Raw genomic sequence first — 14,505 nt, forward strand, 5'->3', positions numbered from 1 at the left:
TCTACCATGCACAGCTGCACCAGATTTTGCACTCTCCATGTTTAGTAAATCAATCCCTTAGGATTTGATTTACTAAAGGAAAGCAGGCTGTTCAAAAAGTTTTGAATGTGTATCACTTATGCCCCATACACACGATCAGAATTTTCCGAGCGTGTGTAGCTCCATCTGAGTTTTTTCATCGAAAATTCCGATGAATTCCATCGGAGTTTAGATATCGAACATGTTCTATTCTTTTCCGATGGAATTCCGTCAGAATTCGGATGTGATTTTGCCGGGCAAAAGCTTGATCGTGTGTATGCAGCATCACAGGTATTACTCACTGCACATCATGGAATTGATTCACTAAAGGCAAATAGGATACTCACATTTTTAAGGGGGTATTTACTTTGCAAGGGAAGTTTTCCTTAGGTTAGTGAATGTGATGAAAATTGTACTGAAAACAATACCCAATCACATGCAAGGAAAATAAACAAAAACATTTTTTTTTTCTTGCACATGATAGGATGATAAATGTCAACAGAGCTTCACCTCATTTACTTAAATAAGGGACAATTCCCTTGCAAAGTAAATACTCCCTTGAAATGTGAATAGCCTATTTGCCTTTGGTAAAATCAACCCCATAATGTACAGTGAGTAATACATTGATAGTGATACATATTTAAAACTTTTTAAAACATCAACCCATGTTTTACATAAATCATGATCCCTAATGAAAATTCAAAGTCTGTCACTTTGATTTATATTTGATACTGTGTTATGGTTCAAAGGATAGATTTTTAGATATCACCACCCAAGGCTCTCCATATTCATCTGTCATACAGTACCTTTACTTCTGGCCTTGATGGATAATGGAAGTTCACATTATGGAACTCAATAACTCCCTTAACTTGGTCTAGCTTGTGACCTTCATCAGACATGCAGTCAATGTCTGGTTTCTTCAAGAGAACAAAAAAAAGAAAAAAAGTTAATTCCACTGACTTGGTGGCATTTAGATTATACAGATATACAACTAAGTGTACAAAAATATATTTACCAAGAATATGCTGTATTACAGTATAGAAATAAAATATAGCAAAATGTATGTAAGTAGGGCTGTGGACACACTTTAAAATAACTGTGTTGGCAAGGAAGAGCAGAATGTAAAAGTAATGTAGGTTGTTTTAAATGGCCAATCAACCAATTAACATTTCAGTAATGAGTAGACTCTAGTGTACTGAATCACCTCCTGGCTTTTTAAGTCTAGTTTGTTGTTGTGCTCCCACCTACCATGGAATCCTAACCTTATTCTTGTTGTTTGTTTGTCATAAAAAAATAAATTAATTATATATCAAAGTTTGACTGTAATGGATTAAGTGCCTTTGTCAATGGGTGTTTGGCTTGTTGATGACATCAGATTGACATTTTCATTTGAGACACTTCTGAGATCAATCAAACTCATTGACAAGTGCATTTGAACTGCAGTAGACCTTATTTTGGCCTAATTGTACCTACTTCAAGTGAGTTTTGCATATTCCTATAGACTTGTATGAGTATGCAATCCCTCTTGAAGTAAGCAAATGCCCATCAAAACAGTATTGCAAAAGTGCAGAGGTGGATATGGTGCTGTAGCCTTTAAAAACAAGGGAGCGGGTCCAGATTTAAATTACCTGCCCTCTTAGGCCAACTGTCTGCCCTCCTTCCCTTGTCTTACTAGATCTAATACCATGGCTGCACAAGGTATGATGAGGCTGCATGCAGTGGAGCTGAAATAGACAGTTTCCTAAATATGTCAGTGCTTATGACTAGAAAAAGAGGTAAACCATTGCCCTATTATGTTTTATAATATTTTTGTTTTATTACACATAGAAATGTGTTGCTGACAGCCAAGGCCTTGCAGAAAACTGGCCTTGCAAGGGAGTTCATGTTCTTTGGATACAGTAAAGGATAAAATTCAGTAATTACAGAGTCTTTAACCCCTCTGCGGAGGGACCAGACCTATATTGGGTTGTTTACATTTTTAAAGACTGCGACATATAACTGGGTCTATGCTGGTGATGTCCTTAAAAGTAAAGCCACTGAGTCCATAGATGGACCACAGAGATCAATAAATAGTAAGGCTTAAGAGGATCTAGCAAGATTCAACTGAGAAAAGCTAGATCCCAATGAAAACACATTCTGACTAGGTGACATCATAGCAGGAGATCCTTCACAAATGTGATATAACCATGATATGTATTGTGGCAAATGTGTTCTTTTCATAGAGATTATAGAGTGTGACTTAAGGCCCGTACACATGCTTTGATTTTTAGACATCAATTGTGTTACAACGACCGATCGTCTGGAAATATTATCGTTAGTACGGTGCTTTCGACAGCTGATTTCACTTTTTCGTCAGACAAAAGCTAGATGCGCAGACCATAACATTTTTGTCAGATGTGAACTCAAAGTCTGATTTTTGTTTCATCAGTATGGTTTTCGTACGAAAAAAATCGGAAGAGCAAGACTACTCATGCTCAGAAACAAAAGAATGCATACAAAACTATTCAACACGTTACGTCACTTCTGACGTTGTATTCTGTCAAATGAAAATTCCTGTATTGTTGGTAACCTCTTCACTTTCAACATGAGACTAGCATGCCACAAAAATCTGTTGTTCTGTCATCTGTAAATCAAAGCGTATGAACAAGGCTTAAGTCTGCTTAGATTAGAATATCCATTTTGGATTGGCTCTTTAATAACTTTATCAAAATAAGTAGAAAAAGTACAAACTATTTTAATAAAAGTTAAGAATGGGATTTGAGATGTGATCTGAATACTCACTTTTTCTATTGTTTCATATATAATAGTAGCAGCAGCTCTGCCAGAAGCAAATGCTTCCAAACATGGTGAGGCCTGACCCAGATTCATAGCAGCAACTAAAATGCCAAAGAATACCTAAAATGTAAGAAAAAAAAATGTATCAACGTTTAAAAAGTATAGAACAATTGCTTTTAATTCTTATTTCCTTCAGAGCTGGATGCATTGTTCGTTTGTTATCTCTGTTTGTCAACACTGTGGTCAGATTATGTTGCCAATTTAATGAATTTAATGAATTATGTATGGATATGATAATAGAATTACATTATTATCACAGCCTTTGGTCAGACCATGATAGGAGAAGTATTGTTGTAGATATGCTTAACATGTAAGAAAATATAATTTTATGGGTATGTAGTTGGGGTGCAGAGGCAATAGTTCACTAGTTTGGTGCAATACATAACTTGTATTGAAGAAATGCAGCAACAGTTCACAATAGACCAGATGGGATAGATACCTAGCCGGGCACACTCACAATTTCAAATGACGGGAACAATCAGATTCCAGCAGAACCGACAGCGTCTGTCGAAAGAGGACAGAATTGAGCCTTGCTGTCTTGTGCCCAAAAAGGAAGGTATCCAGAGAGTAGTGATCCTACGCTTTATTTCCTCATCAGGAACCTTTCCCTAATACTAGTACTGTCTCTAACAGATGGGGTACCTTTCCCTACACTGTCCATTCGCATAAAGCGTGCCAAACCCAGGGTCTTAAATAGTCTCTGCCACATCTAAGATGGCTACCAGTGTCACATGGGCAGGCCGCATGCAATTGGCCAGTGACTCAGGAAACCATAAAGGAACCCTGTACTTTCTCTTCCTCTGCATTGCCGATGCAGTTGAGCACCATCTGCAGTGGAGACAGCAGACTGCACCTAATGTATACAAAAAGTGTAGCGCTGGAAAGAAAATTATATGCAGCCATATAATCAAAAATTAAAAATGATAGTGAAAAAAGTATAAAAACAATGAAAAACACCAAAGAAGATTGAAAGTCAATCAATCAAACATGATAAATAAATCTGTGAGTAAATGTTCCAAAAGAAGAGAACTTCAAATAGTTCAAATATGTCCAGTGAAGGAAACAACTTGTGTAGACTCCAAAAAGTGAGGACACCCGCCACCAAACAGTAGATTCAAGGCTTACCAGATACCTCTTCTCTGTATTTACATCAATGGTGGTTGTATTTGCAGGAAAAGAGCAGCGCCATTTAAAGATCCTGATGGTAACCTAGCACCTGTGGATTACATTCCTTCCTGGATTGGAAAGTGTTGGTTTGAGTCCCTGGATTAACCACTTGTGGGAGGATTCCACAACATTTCTGCGAGGATCTGTATTCTACTAAGCCTGTTTGACCCCCCTGTGAAGGGTGGTCACTAGCTATCTGGTAAGCCTTGAATCTACTGTTTAGTGGCGGGTGTCCTCACTTTTTGGAGTATACACAAGTTTCCTTCACTGGACGTATTTAAACTATTTGAAGTTCTCCATTTTTGGAACATTCACTCACGGAATTATTTATCATGTTTGATTGATTGACTTTCAATCTTCTTTGGTGTTTTTCAATGTTTTTATACTTTTTTTCACTACCATTTTTTATTTTAGATTATATGGCTGCATATAATTTTCTTTCCAGCGCTGTGGTGTTTAGCAGCAGGACATTCGTAAAGGATTATTTATTCATATTTATTCACATATTTAGCCCCTAGCGCAAATTATCCATTTCCCCCTTCCCTTTTCACTAGCAGACTGTACCTGCCTACAGTTATAATGTGTGTTTTTACAGACTGTTAAAGAATAGTGTTATGATCAGATTCAATAATTTGTTTATGTTGGTGGAGTAATATAGTTTATGTTTGTAAAAAGGTAATTACTGGTCTTATTGTGATCATTTCATATTAGGCATGCAATATTCTGCATGGAGTGTATAAAATGTATAAACTTGGTTAGTTGTGTTATAATATAGTATGAAATAGGAAGCAGGAGAAAGAAAAATAAGCGCTAGGGCAGTACTAATGCAGCATTGAATTATTTTGTTAAAAAGCAAAGTTTGTAACAAAGTGTTATGCACGCAAATAGTATTCAGGAGGTTGGGGGCTTTCCACGTTTAGGATGGGAACAGAACCTCTGCTGTATCCTTTGGCTGTTATGCCACGAGCGCCTTGTGTCAGCGGGGAGCTAAAGCCTCAAGGGACCTCTGGAGGACCTCTCACCTATTCCTAAATGTGAACTTGACCGTATTACTTAAAGCCTCTCCCTACTTTTACCCAACCCTTTACATTAACCCCCAACTACAGTTTACATGAACCTTAACACTTAACTCTTAAAATTGACCCTCTAAATACCACTCTAACAGTTAAATTATCACTTAAACTCATAACCCTAAGCATTACCATATGTCTTAATTTTGTCCCTAACCAGTAACCCTAATATAATCTACTTCTTATATAATGGCTAACACTAATACTAAAATAATTTCCTAAAATAATATGCGTATCATAAAAGGGTAAGTATGCTGATGTCAATTTAGGGCTAGTGAATATCTTAATGCTGTAAATTTAAAATTGTTAGTAATTTCTCAGGCTGTGATGTATTAGGAAAAAAAGTTTTGTGCACTTGCCCAAAGAAAGTAACAAATACTTTGTGGAAACTGAAAGTGTTATATGCCCAGAATTCTAGTAAAATAAAATCAATATCTTTTCTTATGAATCAAGTTACCTGCAGAAGACTTCCGGGTGTCAGTTCCTTTGTGACAATGACAAGCTTAGATCCATACCAAAATGCTAGAGAGTAGCAGAGGAATATAATGCACCACATGTACCCCTGAAAAAATCCAATGATTGTACCTTTCCTAATACCCCAAGCCTGCGCAGCCACCAAGTTTTTATCATACCTGTCAAAGATATAAACATTGACATTTAAAGTTATTCACATCTAGTCATTGTTTTTTTTAACTAACCATGAATGCAATCAATATTCATTCCAACAAACCTTCTAAGGCCGGCCATAGACGGTTCAAAATCAGCAGGAACCGGCTGAGATTCGAACCATTTATGGGCAGGCTGAATGTACCAAGTTGATTGATTTTGATCTTCAGTATGAATACAGACCGTAAAAGAGGGGCCTCACGATCCTTCTGACTTTTTGGGTTTTAAGCAGGAGGTGACAGAAAAGTTACCACATTAATAACTGGCTTGTGGCGGCCAAGCGTTCATAGCGATGTCGCTTTTTGATCCTTCAATGCCTGCTCTTCCTATCATTGTGAAGCAGAATTCACCAAGCGTTGGATTGTTCACCCACTAATTGGGAACGTTAGCTGGGTTTAGACCTTCGTAAAACAGGTTAGATGAACTTGAGTACAACGAGCCTGCAGGATCCTCTTGCGATTATCTCTAGCAGCAGCTATATCCGCTAGGGATAATCACTGTCTTCTCCCGGTGAGGATGGGTTCCCCCCTCCCCTCCTCCTGGGAGAAGACAATGACCCGGCAGGAGAGATTCACAAATCAATACTGTCTGTGTTGATGGGGGAATTGAGCAAGTGCTTGGCTGGCCTAAGAATGGAAAGAGGAACACTTTGTTGAGGTCAAATTGTTAGGCAAAAAAAACCCTACAACACTCACACTAATGCCTTAAGGAAACATAAACTGAGAAAATAGGTGTGCTAGTTTTTTGGTTGTCAAACTTGAAGGCAGGGCCTCAAAGAAAGTGCCAGCTTGGGAAGGACCACACACAAACACATATACCAACACAGAGTCTTGGAACTATATTAGTTTATAGTAATGGTTCAGAGTTGTAGTAATCACAGTAGACAAAAGTTATGACATAGCATACTAGTGTACAACACTGTATCAACACAGCCCACTATAGTATGGTTTGAATTAGAAAGAGGATCCTCAAAAAACTCTTCAGCCTCAGACAGTGTCACTTACTTTGTCCCTACTAACAAGGAACTCCCCCTTTCCCTCCCCACAGCAGAGACCCTTCAGCAGAGACTGACTTTCCCAGCAGAGACAGACCCTCCCAGCACAGACTGACCACCCCCAGGACAAACTGACTGCCCCCAACACAGACCGACTCCCCAGCACAGACCAACACCCCAGAATAGATTGATCCCCGGCACAGACCAACCCCCCAGAATAGACTGATCTCCCAGCATAGACCCCCTCAGCACAAACTAACTACCCCAGTACAGCTGGACACCTCCAGTACAGTTCCCTCAACTCCATAGTATAGATGCCTCAGTTACAAAAAAAACTCACCTACCTAGTACAATCACCCCTCATCCCCAGCCCCCCAGTGCACAGAACTGTAGGCACAGACAACATTCCCACTCTCCCACCACACTCACACTCACCCGAAAACATAAAGCGGAAGAGCTTAGAGTGAGACGTCCAGAGAAGAGAAGGTTAGAGCTGAGCAGAGCATGCAAGGAGACTTCCTCTAAGTGAGCTTGGGCCCTCATTGAAGCAGCAGGGGCAGGCTCACTGTCAGTGGAAGCCCTAGCAAGCTCACACCCCATGCAGACCACACCTCCATTAGTATGCCACTGTGAGCAGCACACAGGATAACGTGTAGTGAGGACAGAACATATACAGAAAAGTTGAGACTAATATAATGGTAGAATAAAGAGGGAGAGAGGGATTTCTATTCAAAGAGAGACAGATTGTATTTATGAACTCAACCATGTTGTGGGCTTGAACAATGAAAAATATTTTAGTATTGGTATCCTTGTAGTCACCATAATTACCTTTCAGTCTCAATTTTCTCTCCACCAAAAGCTGCTACAGTCCGAATAGAAGAAAGAACCTCATCTGCCACAGAACCGGCTTCTGCATAGGCATTTAGCTCTCTGCCTGTCAGTCGAGCAACAGCCTATAAATAAAGGAAAAATGGGCATATGGATGAGTATATCTGTAATCTGTTTATCTATATTGGTCTCAAACTATTAACTAGCATCACACAGGCACATTTGTGGCATTTTTTATAGTCCTTTATCATAAATCTATAACTATAAATCTATGGTTTCATGGCTATGGCTTTTATGATGTACCTGCCAACATGTTATGCATGTTGAAGCTCAACCCCAGCACATTTGTTTTAGTTCTGAGTAGATCAGGGAATGGTTTGAATCTCTGTTAGGTTTTTATTGCTAGTCAGTGTGGGTGACCATGCCAATTCATTCATTCATAGCAGTAGCTATATACGATATGTCTTGACGGATGTCTTAGAAGGATATGAATGTTAAAATCAAGTCATCATGATAAGGGTGGAAGACTTACGTGTGACAGATTTAGGTTTATATGTGGAGTGGCAAAAAAAAGAGATGTGTCAAGTATAAAAGTCCACTTTATTGTATGTACAACACACTTCAGTGGTTTTAACACACTGAAACATGTTAGCTTCTTGCATAAAATAAAGTGGGCTTTAAGAAATGTTGTTGCTTCAATAAAACCAGGTTTGTATTGCTGTCTATGTCCCCAGAGGGACGATTTCCTCTCACTTCTTCTCTCGGTAAAGGGTTATAGAGTTATGAGAACTCTTTCTGCCAAAGGCAAAGAAAAAAAGAAAACAACACTTGAACTCGGGAAGCTGTACCCATAAAAAAGGCAGGTAGAAGGCAAAAGAGTAGTGGCCACTTGTCTGTGTAAAATAAAAATAAAAAGATGGGAATGGTGCGCTTATTCAATAATGTGCCATAAAGTAATATACTCAAGGGGCCAGATTCAGATAGGAGATACGACGGCATATCTACGCTTCCGTGTCTTTTACACGTTGAATATGCTAATGAGCATTTACGCCGATTCAGAAACTAACGACTGCCCGGTGCTTTTATTTTACGTTGTTTGCATTCGGCTTTTTCCAGCGGAAAGTTACCCCTGCTATAGCAGAGGTAAGTGCGGCGTATCCTATGTTAAGTATAGCCGTCGTTCCCGCTCCGAGTTTTGAATTTTTTACGTTGTTTGCGTAAGTCGTTCGCGAATACGGCCGGACGTAATTTACGTAAACGTTGAAACCAATGACGTCCTTGCGACGTCATTTGGAGCAATGCACGCTGGGAAAATTTCCGGACGGCGCATGCGCTGTTCGATCAGCGCGGGGACACGCCTGATTTGAATAGTACACTCCCCCCAAGCCGTGGAATTTGAATTCCGCCGGGGGATTTACGATACGCCGCCGCAAGTTTTGAGGTAAGTGCTTTCTGAATTAAGCACTCGCCTCAAAAACTTGTGGCGGCAGATCGTAAATCTTAAGATCTGCTAACCTATCTGAATCCGGCCCAAGGTGACTACTCAAAGTGACTTGGCTCCTATCTATGAGGAAGTCACGTGACCAGTGACGCAACACATCGGATGGAGCCTTGTGACGTCAGTTCTGGTGTTTTTTTAACAGACGTACGGTGTGGAGGCCTGTGTGTCACTAACCCCATTGCTTTTTACTGCGGTTTTTATCCCTACTTGATGTAAGCAGTTTTTTTACTAAATACATTTACTTTTCATTTGGCAATATTGCACTATGGCTGTTCTTTGTTTCCTTTGAGCGCCATTTATACAAGAAGTGCCCTTCCTTGGAGCGAGCTGTTTCCTCTATATGTGGAATTACCCAAGATGTTTTGATGCCAAGTTTTGGACGTAGTTCTTCGTCTTCGCCTGGAACCTGGATGCCTTTACAGATCCATCAGCAGGATTCCTTATCTGACTATCTGATGAGCCTTGTTTGACCCTTGGGTCATTGCTGGAGGTGAGCGGCCAATTCATAAATTTAACAGTTGATGCTTGGATAGATGTTTTATCTGTTTTTTCTTCTATCAAGTTATCTCTATGAGATTTTTGCCTTTATATGAACCAAGTCCTGCCATTGGGCTTTAGTTGTACTTTATTCACAATTATTTATTTATTTATATGTTTGGAGACTCATCATATTTTTTCTTTGAGTATACTACTTTATGGCACATTATTGAATAAGCGCAACATTCCCATCTTTTTCTTTTACATTTATTACGCAGTGTCTTTTGAGTACACTACTAAGTGGTTGCAGCTAATTCACTGTCACTATACATGTACTATACTGCAGTGGTCATCAACCCTGCCCTACAGGGCCCACCAACAGGCCAGGTTTTATGTATTACCTTGGAGAGATGCAGTCTAGAATACTGCAATCACTGAGCAGTAAATGATATCACCTGTGATGTATTTCAGTTATCTTGCAAACCTGGCCTGTTAGTGGGCCCTGTAGGGCAGGGTTGATGACCACTGCTTTACTGTATATATATATTTTTTTCTGAGTTTATTTTCACTATATTCACTGGAGGTTGATGGTTTATATTTACTTAAAAATTAAAAACATAGTAGTGTGCAAGTTTTTCCCTTATAACATTATTTTCTGTGGTCTTCCCTCATTACTCACTTTCCATGTCTTATTGTGTCTCTGTGAGAAGGTGATCATCTTGGCAAGAATAACAATGAACACCGCAAAAGTGTCATCATAAAATATCATGTTAAGTCTTCTGAGACTAGCAGTCAGAGGCTTACTAAACCCAGGACCCTGCATTCACTATATCTGGTCTCCCACAGTACACAGTATCTAATTAAAGCTTTTAGAAGGAGTTTTCATTCTCCTCTGACTGTCCTATGAGGCTGCAGGACCCCTGACCCTCTGCTTGGACAGTGCTGATTGACTCTGTGCTGATTACATGCACTCTCCAAAAGAAAAAAGAAAAACTCTCTAGCAATACACACCAAACTGAGCGTGTGCAGCTTTTACTATAGCCTCTGTTTTATAAGGAGATGGTTTGGGGTCTGTGGAAGAAGGGGAGGAACAGAGACAGGATCAAACAGCCTTTTTAAACTATGCATAGGATTAACCCCATAGGTTCCACAGTGAGCATACCAAGCATGTTTTACTGCATATACAGACTGATTATACTATGGTGGGTTTAGTAACACTTTAAGTTCCTTAAATCTTACACTGCAGATATACAGTCATGAGACTGTAGACATTGGAGTGCCTATGCACACTCATCTACCAGGAAAGCACTGTTATTTTTCAAAAGCAATTCAAGACAAAAGGTACATTTTTCAGGGTACTGCTTAATCACAATTAACATTTTTAAATGTTCCCTATACCGTAGCAAATATTCACTTATTGAGTTCAGTTTAACGTTAACAAGTAAAGAGGGGAAAGTTTGGACCCTCTGGGGGAGATCTACTAAAACTGGTGCAGCTGTGCATAGTAACCAATCAGCTTCTATGTTTTAGTGCCGGTTCACACAGGTGCAAACTGTCAAGTGACTTAGCTGCCTAACAAGTCACTTCTATTAAAATGGTTTCATTGCAATGCATGGAGTATGCATTGCAATGAAACCATTTTAATAGAAGTGACTCAAGTCACTAGGACTTAGAAAAAGGTTCCTGTACTACTTTGGGGCGACTTTGTGGCAGCTTGCATTGCATTGAAGTAGTTTTGGTTAATTAAGTTAATGAATTAGGCTGGGTTCACACTACTACACTACTTTCATCCTACTTTGCTCTGTGTTCAATGTTTCCCTATGAGAGCGTCTTGTAGCGTCCTACACAAGTCGGTCCGACTTTGAAAATGCTCCCTGTACTACTTTTGGTCCTACATTGATCCTACTTCAGGCCCATTGAATATCATTGAAGTCGGACCAAAGTAGTATCCTGTTCATGAAAGTAGGATGGATGTAGGACCAATGTAGGATAAATGTAGGACCAATGTAGCAGAGCAAAGTAGGATGAAAGTAGTGTAGTAGTGTGAACCCAGCCTAAATAAAGTTTTAAGGTTAATTGAACAAGCTAAAGTTAGAAGCTGATTGGTTACTATGCACAGCTGCACCAGATTATATGTGCACCAGTTTTAGAAAATCCCCCTGTGTTCTTATTTCTGTCTGTGTTTTCATGTCCCAGTGAACCTTATTTTTCTTGTCTTGGTGTGATAGAGAAAAAGACTGAATAAGTTCCCCGAAAAGAACCAGCAATAAATTGAAATTCCAACTCTTTTCTTTCTTCTTTCTAAGCTAAAAGACAAGGATTGCTTAGAGTGGGGCTTAGAGCATCTGAGCTAAATTAACTAGGTGAACTTTTGGAATTTTTGTAAACGTGATTCACATTTCTTTTGTAACTCACATATTTTCAATTTGCTTGAATATGCCCATGTCAGTTTGTGGAAAGTCACGCATTTCATCCTGACAACCTGTGCTAACAAGTTGCTTAATTACGCACAGACTGGATAAATGTTCAGACACATCAAGATGAAACTTGCCTAGCAAAGTAAATTGGCCTTTTTCACAAATTGAATCACTCATCTCTAAGGCTACTTTCACACTGGGGCTTTGTCGGCGATAAAGCGCCTCTATTTTTAGCATCGCTTTACCGTCGTTTTTGCGGCGCTTTTTGGCAGCTAGCTGGGTGCTTTTACCCTAACCTAGCGGGCGGAAAAAGTGTTAAAACCGCCCACAAAGCGCCACTGCGGCGCTTTGCCAGTGGTTTGACAGCGCTGGCCATTGATTTCAATGACATGCCCAGCTAAAGACATTTACAACTATTTGCACTCCCACCAGTGGTGGCTGGTGGTCAACATTTTTGGTGAGGCACAAACAAACTGAAAAATACTTAAAAAAAACATCAATTGCAGCCACTGTGCCATAAAACGCAGCCACTGTGCCATACAACGCAGCCACTGTGCCCATCAAATGCAGCCACTGTACCCATGAAATGCCACCACTGTGCCCATCAATTGCAGCCACTGTGCCCATCAAACACAGCCCCTGTGCCCATCAAACACAGCCACTGTGCCATCAAATGCTGCCACTGTGCCCATCAAATGCTACCACTGTGCCCATCAAATGCTGCCACTGTGCCAGCAAACGCTGCCACTGTGCCATCAAACGCAGCCACTGTGCCCATCAAATGCTGCCACTGTGCCAACAAATGCTGCCACTGTGCCCATCAAATGCTGGCACTGTGCCATCAAATGCAGCCACTGTGCCCATCAAATGCTGCCACAGTGCTTATCAAATGCTGCCACTCTGCCCATCAAATGCTGCCACTGTGCCATCAAATGCTGCCACTGACCCCCGCCCATCCACTGTCTCATCTGCCCGGAACTTACCCTGTCTTAGTGGGGCAGTGGGTAACGGCAAGCGGTCTCCTCCATGCGTCTCCTTCTGTCGTCTCCTCCCATCAAGCGTCCAATCACAGCGCAATCAAATGACGGATAACAGACCCGAGCACCTGATTGGCAGTGTTAGGAAAGCAAATATTAATTTGCTGTTCTAACACACCTGGGTGAACTATGAGCGCCAAGCACCTTTTTTGACAACTATTAGAGCCTAAGGTATGCATGAATCTATCCATTGGTCATAGAGGGGGTGGCTGGAGAGAGAGAGGCCCATGTGCTCTTATGGAGGCACCGCCACTGACTCCCACTGTTATGGAATTACAAGTCTGGCTGGCAGTCTGGACAGTTTGTTTCACAACTGGCAAGTTATCTCCAGGATGACCTAAATAGAGTTCTGCACGTAGCAATAAGTAGTGACAGTTTCCTGTGTTAGACAATTAGATGAACTGTAATAAGTTACATAACCAGATAAGATAAAGTACAAACCGTACTCACTAACATACGGAAGACACAAATAGCTGGCCACTTTCTTAGAAGAAAAACAATCAACAGATATATACTTTTGTTCTTAAAATATCTGGGAAAGAATCAGTTAAAGGAGTAAGCTAATATTCTTTATCTATCTACCAATATTCCTTTTTATCCCAAAGAAACCCTTGTAGTAATCTCAAATTCAGATCTCAAAGAACCCCTGATAAATCAAATTCATCAAGGGCCAGTGAAGAGAAAAACGCTCATACAGTGATGATCAGAATGCCCCCTTTAGACCCCTTTCACACTGAGGCAGTTTTCAGGTATTTTAGCGCTAGAAATAGCACCTGTAAAGCACCTGAAAACCGCCTCCCAAGCCTGAGTGCTTTCACACTGGTGCTACAGGGCTGCGTGTTTCTATTGATGAACACGGTGTAGAGAGATACAACTCTAGTCTCTGCATGCAGAGATAGTTCCATAGGATGCTACAAGACTAAGGAGCCACCCTGAAACAGGAAACTTGAAGTAGCAGTCATGGAATAAGATTAAGCTAGAACATAGGGAAGGATTAAAACCAGTGGCCGCCCATCCATTAGGGGCGCAGGGGCGTCACCCTCCTATCCATGCATAAGGCCTCCTAATCTATATGCAGGGTGTCAGACGCATGGATTCCAATGTTTTGATTTTTTTGAAGCATGTGATTAGAGCCAGAGGCTCTTATAGGCTTCAAAAAAGGGTGAGGCGCAGTGCACCCCACGGGTGTGTAGTCTGTGGTCAGGTTCGTCTGCCGCCCCCAATCGATGAAGCACCAGCCAACACTGTACTGTACATATATTATAAAAATTGTATTTCCAGGCATGGAGGCACATGTAACAATATTAAACAAAACTACCTGTGCTCTTAAAGTGGAGGTTCACCCGGAAATGTTAATTTTTAACCTTAGATTGATGCTCATTTTGTCTAGGGGAATCGGCTAGTTTTTTTTAAAATCGAAGCAGTACTTACCGTTTTAGAGAGCGATCTTCTCCGCCGCTTCCGGGTATGGGCTGCGGGACTGGGCGTTCCTATT

At 40.5% G+C, this 14,505-nt stretch overlaps 1 protein-coding gene across 1 annotated transcript in view; it reads right to left on the bottom strand.

Annotated features, from left to right (window-relative positions):
* LOC120944054 (bile salt export pump-like) overlaps positions 1 to 14,505 on the bottom strand; it is a 122,348-nt gene that overhangs the window by 77,765 nt on the left and 30,078 nt on the right. The window contains exons 9-12 of the mRNA XM_040357823.1: positions 7,579 to 7,703; positions 5,548 to 5,722; positions 2,800 to 2,913; positions 825 to 935 (exon numbers count right to left, since the gene is read on the bottom strand). Coding sequence (XP_040213757.1) covers positions 825 to 935; positions 2,800 to 2,913; positions 5,548 to 5,722; positions 7,579 to 7,703 — 525 coding nt within the window. The remainder of the gene's footprint in view (positions 1 to 824; positions 936 to 2,799; positions 2,914 to 5,547; positions 5,723 to 7,578; positions 7,704 to 14,505) is intronic.

The sequence above is a fragment of the Rana temporaria genome, chromosome 6 (assembly GCF_905171775.1).
Source record: "Rana temporaria chromosome 6, aRanTem1.1, whole genome shotgun sequence".
In the NCBI taxonomy this organism is placed as follows: Eukaryota; Metazoa; Chordata; class Amphibia; order Anura; family Ranidae; genus Rana; species Rana temporaria.